Below are 9,663 nucleotides of genomic sequence, written 5' to 3' on the forward strand. Positions count from 1 at the left end.
TTATGGCTCTCACTTCTTTAGGGTATATACCTAGTAATGGGATGGCTGGGTCAAATGGTATTTGTATTTCCAACTTTTGAAGGAATCTATCAGCAGATTTTTAAAGCTGCAGTAATTAAAATAGGATAAATTAATAGAATAATGTTACAGAATAGAGGCCAGAAATTGAATTATATATAAATGGGAATTTGTATTTGATAAAGATAGCATTTCAAATCAAGAATGAAACCGTTGAATGAATAGTCCCTGGACAGTTGGCGTCATTTGGGAGAACATAAAGGTGGTTTATGTTCATACTATTTACATGATTAAATTCCAGATGCATTAAAGACTTAAATTTAGAAAACAAGTATATTTATTTATCGGATAGGTGGTGGTGTAGTGCTTAAGGCATTTGGCTGTTAACTAGAAGGTTGGTGGTTCAAACTCATCAGCCACTCCGTGGAAGGAAGACTGGGCAGTCTACTTCTGTAAAAATTTACCACCTCGGAAACCTAAGGTGGGGTCACTATAAGTTGGAATTGACTCAATGGCACTGAGTTTGTTTTGTTTTTTTTTTTTTCTTTTTTAGGTGCTACTTAAAGAGCTCTGGTGGTATAATGGTTAAAGTGCTTGGCTGCTAATTGAAAGGTTGATAATTCAAACCCACTAGCTGTTCCATAGAAGAAAGATGTGGCAGTCCACTTCTGTAAAGATAAATAGCCATGGAAACCCTATGAGGCAGTTCTGCTCTTAGAGGGTTGCTATGAGTCAGAATCAACTCAACTACATTGGGTTTGGTTTTTTGGTTTAGGTACTAGTTGGACTCCATGGGTGGTACAAAACAAACACTCAGATAGTCAACTACTAGCCACCCAGAGGCTTCTCAGAGGACAGGCCTGACGATCTGCTTCCAGAAAGTTGCAGCCTTAGATAGTAGACACTCGTTAGTTTTGGTGATTGTTGTTGTTACGTGCCATCGAGTCAGCCCTGACTCATAGTGACCCCCTCCTTAGGTTTCTGAGGTGGTATCACTGTGGAAGTAGATTGCCCACCCTTCCTTCCAGGAATGGCTGGTGAGTTTGAACCACCAGCCTTCTGGTTAGCAGGCAAGTGCCTTAGGCACTATGTTGCCAGAGCTCCTAGTTTTGGTGGTAGGTAAGGCCAAATAAGGATGAAGTCAGCATAACTTGATGAAGGTATAAGATGATACTTAAGAAATACAAAAGAATAAGGGACAGTTTTGTTAAGAAGCCACAACATATGTAATTTTTCAACAACAATAACCAAAAAATATGTATGTACTTTATATGTAGATACGTATGCTTATATTTATAGGCATAGGTAAGCACATTTAAATATACAGGTGTGCATGTATAGGTGTTTCTGTAGGCAAATGTATATATATTTGTTCTGCATATATATATATATATATATAAATAATACATACATATATAATAAAGCACATAAATAAATACATAAAGTACATATATAAAATAAAGCACATGGGGACACAGTTACAGATACTTCCTAGACAATACTTCCTAGACATAACAAACACCTTGTGGGATTAGATTACTGGGTTCAAGGGTTTAGGACCATAGTCTTGGGGGGTAGCTCAGTTAATTGCCATAACATAGCTCATAAACATAATGTTCTACATCCTAATTTGGTGAGCAGCATTTAAACTCTTAAGAGCTGGCAAGTGGTCATGTAAGATAAAACTATTATTCTCTATGTGTCTGAAGCAAAAAAGAAAAAGGAAATCAAACAATCAGAGAAGAAACTAGTGTATAGGACTAATAGTCTATATCAACCACAGTCTCACCTGCCTTGAGACCTGGAAAAGTAGATTGTGCCTGGCTGCCATTATTGTCCGTTCCCACCAGGGACACTATAGGTGGTCCCTGATAGAATCAGGAAAAAATGTAGAACAAAACTCAAATTCCTAAAAAAAAAAAAAAAGCAGACTTACTAGACTGGTAGAGACTACTAGAACCCTGAGACTGTTGCCCTGGGTTATCCTTTAAACTTGGAATTCAGACCACTCCCAGACATCACCTATCAGCCAAAAGACAGAGTGGCTCATTAAATAATATCACCTGTGAGTACAGAGTCCTCTTAACATCTGAATGAGACTTAATGGTCACCATTTACCTAGAGCAAAGATGAGAAGGTAAGGGGGGAGAGGGATGAGGGAGAGGAAGGTGGTGTACCAATAACCTGCACGTTTGAACCCTCTTCCAACTTAGACCCTGAGTAATACGTAAAGCAAATATAAATAATGATACTGGAGTTATGAGCAGCTAAGGAGAAGATAAAGTATTAGATTTAGTGAAGGAGGAGAAAAAGAACAGTTTAAACAACTAGGGGGACAAGGAAGCTAGATTAATGGAAACAGAACAACCAGAATGAAATAATGACAGAGCAGATGCATAGTATTAATGAATAATATGTATAGAAATTGTTAAATGAGAATTTAATTCGCTATGTAAACTTTCTCCAAAATCACAATAAAATATTAAAACACAAAGGTCACAGCCTTGAAAAACATGTGGATCTCAGTTCTGCTCAGATACTCATGGGGTTGCCATGTGTCAAAACTGACTTGATGGCAGCTAACAACAGGTGCTGGTTACCATGCCAGATGCTAGGAATAAGTTATTTTGTACACAGATATCTCAGTTTGTGGCCTCATAAAGTTTCTGTTAGTGGGAGAGATTCCCAGAAATAAATAGTAAGTAGAAAAAAAACAAACTCAGTGCTGTCAAGTTGGATCCGACTCAGCAACCCCTCCTTGGGTTTCCAAGGCAGTATCACTACAGAAGTAGATTGTCTAGTCTTCCTTCTGAGGAAGGAAATGAAAAGGCGATTGAGATAATTGAGAAAAACCTGTATAAGTTAATGTAATCAGGTAAAGCTTCTGAGTAGGTGATGAGTAAACTGAGAGCTGAAGGGGAGCTAGAGCTAATCCTAGGCGTATTCAGAAGCCTTGAGGCACAAAATGTGTTGGGCATACTCAGAGAACTGAAAGAAGACCAAAGTATCAAGAGCTTAGTGAGGAAAGAAAATGCCACAGAACTAGATTAGAGACACATAAATTGATATTCTGATAGATCACTTTAAGGAATATTTCCTCCATATACTTCTTACCTTTTTTGTTTTCTTTTCACTATAAAGTATAAAGAAACAAAATGTACAGCTTAATGTAAGTTATCTTAAAGGGAATATACATATAACAACCATCTAGGTCAGAAAATAGAACACTGTTCCATCAGTCCTGCATTTTAAAGAATGTGAATTTTAAAGATGCCTTGGGAAATTTGTGAGTCATATAAACCAAAAACCAAGCTCACTGCCATTAGTTGTTTAACACTCACAGCACTCAGTCCTTGGGTTTCTGAGGTGATATCTCTGTGGAACTAAGCTGCCCAGTCTTCCTTCCGAGGAGTGGCTGATGGGTTTGAACCACCAGCCTTCTGGTTAGCAGTCAGATGCCTCAGCCCCTATGCCGCCAGATCTCCTGATTCATGTTTAAGAGAATCATTTTTGCTATATGTGAAAATAGCATGGAGCAGCAATGAAAACAGGAAGACTTGTTAGGATCACTCAGAAATGACAATAGGTTGAACCAGGGTAATAGCAGGACAAAAGTAAAGAAGGTGATAGATTCAATATTTATTTTGAAAGTCAAATTGACTTATCTTGTGAGAGAATAGATGTGATGGCTTTGGAAAAGGAGAAATCAAGTGTACTACCTAGGTTTCTAGATTGAGTGAGTGTTTGTGGTACCATTGACTAACCTGGGAAGTCTGAGGTAGTGGGTATGGTGGAAAAGTTAATAATCTGTTTAAGTCTGGTTAAATTTGAGACAGCTAAATGGAAATGTCAAGTAGGCGGTTACATTTCTGAGTATGAAGCTCAGAAGAGAGATCTAGCCTTCAGATTTAATTTAGGAGTCGTAATGATAAACAGGATTTAAATCTATGTAAGCATTAGAAGATAACAAGATAATGTACTATAACTCATAGAAAGGTCACTTTAAAATAAGATACAACTTGCAAAAGCTGTAAGGGAAAAGTATTACCATTTTGACTTAATTAAAATAAAATATTTATATATGATAAGATATGATCAACAGTTAAAAGATAAAAAACTGTAAGAAAATATTTGCAAAATATTTAACTGGCAAATTATTGTTAAAAATAAGATATGTACATAAAAAATAATTGACTAGAAAAAATGGACAGGGAATATGAGGTGACCGTTTATAGAAAATAAAGTAAAAATGACCAATAAACATTAAAAAATGCTCAAACTCAATAGTAATCATGGGATGCCAACTAAAATAATGAAGTACCTTTTTTTTTACTCATTCAGTTGAGACAACCTAATGTTAATAGGGGTGTATGTGAAAAATACAGCCTTTTGGAAGCAATTTGGCAAAGTATGAAAACACTAAATGTTCATATTCTTCAACCCAGTGATTCTGTTTCTTGAGTATACCATAAGGAAACACCCCATACATATGCACAAGAAGACAAGCATGGACTAAGATATTTATTGTTATGTATTTGTAGTCTTACAGTATAAAAAATGATCCAAATGTTCAGAAGTTAAACAAAGGTCTTTATGTACAGACATAAAAATATCTCCAAGAAATATTATAAATTAGGAAAAAGTAATGAAACTATATATTTTTGATACTAGTTTTATATTTAAAAGACATTTAAATACACAAAACTAAAGTGGCATGGGTCAATGCTTTTTTTTTTTTTTTTGGCAGTGTCCCCCCACCACCACCACCCTCCCAGAAACCAACAAAGAACATTTCCTTCCATATATAAATCTTTTCTTGACTTTTTTACAATAATGAACTAATACTTTATTTCTCCTTCTGTAATTGACTTACTCACTCAGCATAATGTCCTCCAAGTTGATATATGTTACATGGTGATTTGTAGATTCTACGTTATTCTTTAGCGTTACATAGTATTCCATTTTGTGTGTGTGTACCATAGTTTGGTTATCCATTCTTCTGTTGATGGACACCTAGGTTGTTTCCATCTTTTTGCTATTGTAAATAGTGCTGCGATGAACATGGGTGTGCATGTTCTTGTCCTGACTCTCACTTCCTTAGGATATGTTTCTAGTAATAGGATTGCTGGGTCAAATAGTATTTCTATTTCTAATTCCAGCTTTTTAAGGAATCACCATGCTGTTTTCCACAGTGGTTGTATCATTTCACAGTCCCACCAGCAGTATATGAGAGTCTCAATCTCTCTACATCGCCTTTTTGTTTTTTAACATCTAGAAAGTGTTTATGAATTGCTTGTGCAACTATAAATAATTATGTTTCTTAATTGCTGTGGATTTCTGGTTACTCTCGTTACCCTAGCCACTCCCAACTGCTTACCTTGACTGTATATTAAAAATTTATCTGTTGGAAAAGGAAAAATTAAAAGAGGTACTGTGTTAAAGGGAATTAGAGAAAGTTATGAAATTATCAGAGTGGTGTTTTGGTTGATAAAACTAAGCTACAAGCCAGTATACAAATATAATAGTCTGGCTTATATATTTGGGTTTCATAATGTATTCTAAGTACTGAATCTTCCAGATTTCTTAAGTTGTAAGTTTTATTTTTTGTGTCCTGACAGCTCGACACTTCATGCACCAGATCATCACAGGAATGTTGTATCTTCATTCTCATGGTATATTACATCGGGACCTCACACTTTCTAACCTCTTACTCACACGTAATATGAATATCAAGATTGCTGATTTTGGTCTGGCAACTCAACTGAAAATGCCACATGAGAAGCATTATACATTATGTGGAACTCCTAATTACATATCACCAGAAATTGCAACTCGAAGTGCACATGGACTTGAATCTGATGTTTGGTCCTTGGGCTGTATGTTTTATACATTACTTATTGGGAGACCGCCTTTTGACACTGATACAGTTAAAAACACATTAAATAAAGTAGTATTGGCAGATTATGAAATGCCAACTTTTTTGTCAAGAGAGGCCAAGGACCTTATTCATCAACTACTTCGTAGAAACCCAGCAGATCGTTTAAGTCTGTCTTCAGTATTAGACCATCCTTTTATGTCCCGAAATTCTTCATCAAAAAGCAAAGATTTGGGAACTGTAGAAGACTCAATTGATAGTGGACATGCCACAATTTCTACTGCAATTACAGCTTCTTCCAGTACCAGTATAAGTGGTAGTTTATTTGATAGGAAAAGACATTTGATTAGTCAGCCACTCCCAAATAAAATGACTGTATTTCCAAGGAATAAAAATTTAAGTGATTTTTCTTCTTCAGGAGATGGGAGTAATTTTTATACTCAGTGGGGAAATCAAGAACAAGAAACTACTAATAGTGGAAGGGGAAGAGTAATCCAAGATGCAGAAGAAAGGCCACATTCTCGATACCTTCGTAGAGCCCATTCCTCTGATAGATCAGGTGCTTCTAATAGTCAATCTCGAGCAAAAACATATACAGTGGAACGATGTCACTCAGCTGAAATGCTGTCAAAGTCTAAACGAGCAGTAGATGAAAATGAAGAGAGAGACTCACCTACAAATAGCAATGTCGATATTTTTCACTGCTTTAAAGAAAAGACATCCAGTAGTTCTGGATCTTTTGAAAGAACTGACAAAGATCAAGCACTGTAAGAATAATTATATCAAAATTGTTTTAATTTTTGGTAAACATTCTATTAGCACAATATGAAGCTTCATGTAACTAAGAGGGGTTAATTGAGTAATGAATGCCTTTTTCCTAAAACTGTCAGGTACTCCCGAGGTAATTCTTAACCCAATAAGAAATGATTCCCATTTCTTATTAAGAAGAGAATCAAAATAATGATTTTGAATTGTGGTTGAAAATCTCTTTTAGAAATAAGTATGTATGTTCATGGGGTATAGTAATAGCATATTTAATACTTGCCAATTTTGAGTTTCCTTTTATACACATAAGAAAAGCTGAACCTGACTGATTATTAATCAAATACTCTAAAATTTTCAGTTGTTCAAATCAGATGAAATCTCCCTTTTCGATTATTTTTATTTTTATAAGTTACCTGATAATTTTTCCTTAATTTATGGGATTTTATTTATTTATTTATTTACTTTGCATATTAGCTCCAGTCATCTTTGTCCAAGAAAAGCTACTTTTCAGTTTTCAGACCAGACATCTCAGAATGAAATGGTCCAACAGTGGTTTGGGAATCTACAACTAAATGGTGAGTTTTTAAATGGAGTATTTTAGTCAAAAATTAGTCACTTGGACAGTTACCAAGTATTTCAGCTTGCTAAAGAATGTGGATTTTCAGTAAAAATATGTTGTTATTCTTAGGTGCCATCAAGTCAGCTTAGACACATAGCAACCCTTTGTACAACAGAACCAAACACTGTCTGGTCCTGCACCATCCTCACAGTTGCTACACTTCCACCCATCAGTATAGACACTGTCAGTCCACGTTGTTGAAGGTCTTCCCCTTTTCCGCTGACCCTCCACTTTGCCAAATACAATATCCTACTGCAGGGAATGGTCCCTTCTGACAACATGACCAAAGTAAGTGAGACTAAGTCTGGCCAATGTCACTTCCAAGGAGCATTCTGGCTGCACTTCTTCCAAGACAGATTTGTTAATAAATTGTTAGGTGCCATTGAGTTGGCTCTGCCTCATAGTGACCTTGTGTATGACAGAACAAAACACTGCCCAGTCCTGTGCCAGCCTCACAGTACTTGCTACACCAGAGCCCATTCTTGCAGCCACTTAGCCAGTCCATCTCATTGAGGGCCTTCCCCTTTTTTCATTGACCTTCCACTTTACTGAGCATGATAACCTTCTCCAGGAACTGGTCCCTTCTGACAGCATGACCAAAGTAGGTCAAATGAAGTCTGACCATTCTTGCTTCCAAAGGGCATTCCAGCTGCACGTCTTGCAGGACAGATTTGTTAGTCCTTTTAGCAGTCCCTGGTACTTTCAGTGTCCTTCTCCACCATCACAATTCAAAAGCATCAACTCTTCGGTTCTCCTTATTCATTGTCCAGCTCTCACGTGCGTATGAGGCAATTGAAAATCACATGGCTTGGGTTGGGCACACCTTAGTCTTCAAAGGGATATCTTTGCTCTTCATCACTTTAAAGAGGTCTTTTGCAGCAGATTTGCCCAATGCAATATGTCTTTTGATGTCTTGACTGCTGCTTCCACTGGTGTTGATTGTAGAACCAACTGATAAAATCTTTGACATTTCAGCCTTTTCTCCATTTATCATGAAAGTGCTTTTTGGTCCAGTTGTGAGGGTTTTCCTTTTTATGTTGAGATGTAATCCATGGTGCAAATTGTAGTCTTTAACCTTTATCAGTAAGTACTTCAAGTCATCCTTAGTTTCAGCAACCAAAGTTTTGTCATCTGCATATCACAGGTTGTTAATGAGTCGTCCTCCAATCCTGATGCCACACTCTTCTTCATATAGTCCGCCTTCTCAGATTATTTGCTCAGCATACAGATTGAATAAGTATGGTGAAAGGATGCAAACCTGATGCACTCCCTTCCTGATTTTAAACCATGGAATATCCCCTTGTTTTCTTTGAATGACAGCCTCCTGGTCTGTGTACAGATTCTTCATGAGCATAATTAAGTGTTCTGGAATTCCCATTCTTCTCAATGTTATCCATAATTTGTTATGATCCACACAATAGAATGATTTTATATAGTCAATAAAACACAAATAAACATGTTTCTGGTAGTTTTTGCTTTCAGCCAAGATCTGTCTGACATCACCAATGATAATCCCTCATTCCACATCCTCTTCTGAATCCAGATTGCATTTCTGGAAGTTCTCTGTCAATATACTGCTGCAATCATCTTTCAGTAATCTTCAGAATGATTTTACTTGCATGTGATATTAATGATACTGTTCGACAATTTCCACATTCTGTGGGATTACCATTCTTTGGAATGGGTACAAATATTGGTCTCTTCCAGTCAGTTGGCCAGGTAGCTGTCTTCCACATCTCTTGGCATAGCTGAGTGAGTGCCTCCAGCGCAGCATTCATTTGTTGAAACATCTCAGTGGTATTCCGTGAATTCCTGGAGCTTTGTTTTTCCCTAATTCCTTTAGTGCAGGTTTGATTTCTTCTCCCAATACCATTGGTTCTTGATCATATGCCACCTCCTGAAATGGATGAACATCAACCAGTTCTTTTAGGTACAGTAATTCTGTGTATCCTTCCATCTGCTTTTAATGTTTCCTGCGTAATTTAATATTTTGCCATTAGAATATTTTAATATTGCAAGTAGAGGCTTGAATTTTTTCCTCAGTTCTTTCAGTTTGAGAAATGCCAAGCGTGTTCTTTCCTTTTGGTTTTCTAACTCCAGATCTTTGCATATTTCGTTATAATAATTGATTTTGTCTTTTCAAGTTGCTCTTTGAAATCTTCTGTTTAGCTCTTTTACCTTGTCGATTCTTCCATTTGCTTTAGCTACACTTCATTCAAGGACAAGTTTCAGAGTCTCTTTTGTCATCAATATTGGGCTTTTCTTCCTTCCTATCTGTATTTATTTATCTATATTTTTTTATTGTGATTTGGGTGAAGAGTTACAGAGCAAATTCACTTTCCATACAGCAATTCATATATACTTTGTCTCATGTCATTGACCACAG

General features: G+C 36.5%; 1 protein-coding gene across 1 annotated transcript in view; it reads left to right on the forward strand.

Moving 5' to 3' along the window:
• Positions 1-9,663, forward strand: part of PLK4 (polo like kinase 4) — a 50,434-nt gene that overhangs the window by 7,726 nt on the left and 33,045 nt on the right. Inside the window, exons 5-6 of the mRNA XM_007953835.2 lie at positions 5,637-6,660; positions 7,133-7,233. Coding sequence (XP_007952026.1) covers positions 5,637-6,660; positions 7,133-7,233 — 1,125 coding nt within the window. The remainder of the gene's footprint in view (positions 1-5,636; positions 6,661-7,132; positions 7,234-9,663) is intronic.

The sequence above is a fragment of the Orycteropus afer genome, unplaced genomic scaffold, assembly GCF_000298275.1.
Source record: "Orycteropus afer afer isolate SDZICR_OR568_19922 unplaced genomic scaffold, OryAfe1.0 scaffold00418, whole genome shotgun sequence".
NCBI classification, from domain to species: domain Eukaryota; kingdom Metazoa; phylum Chordata; class Mammalia; order Tubulidentata; family Orycteropodidae; genus Orycteropus; species Orycteropus afer.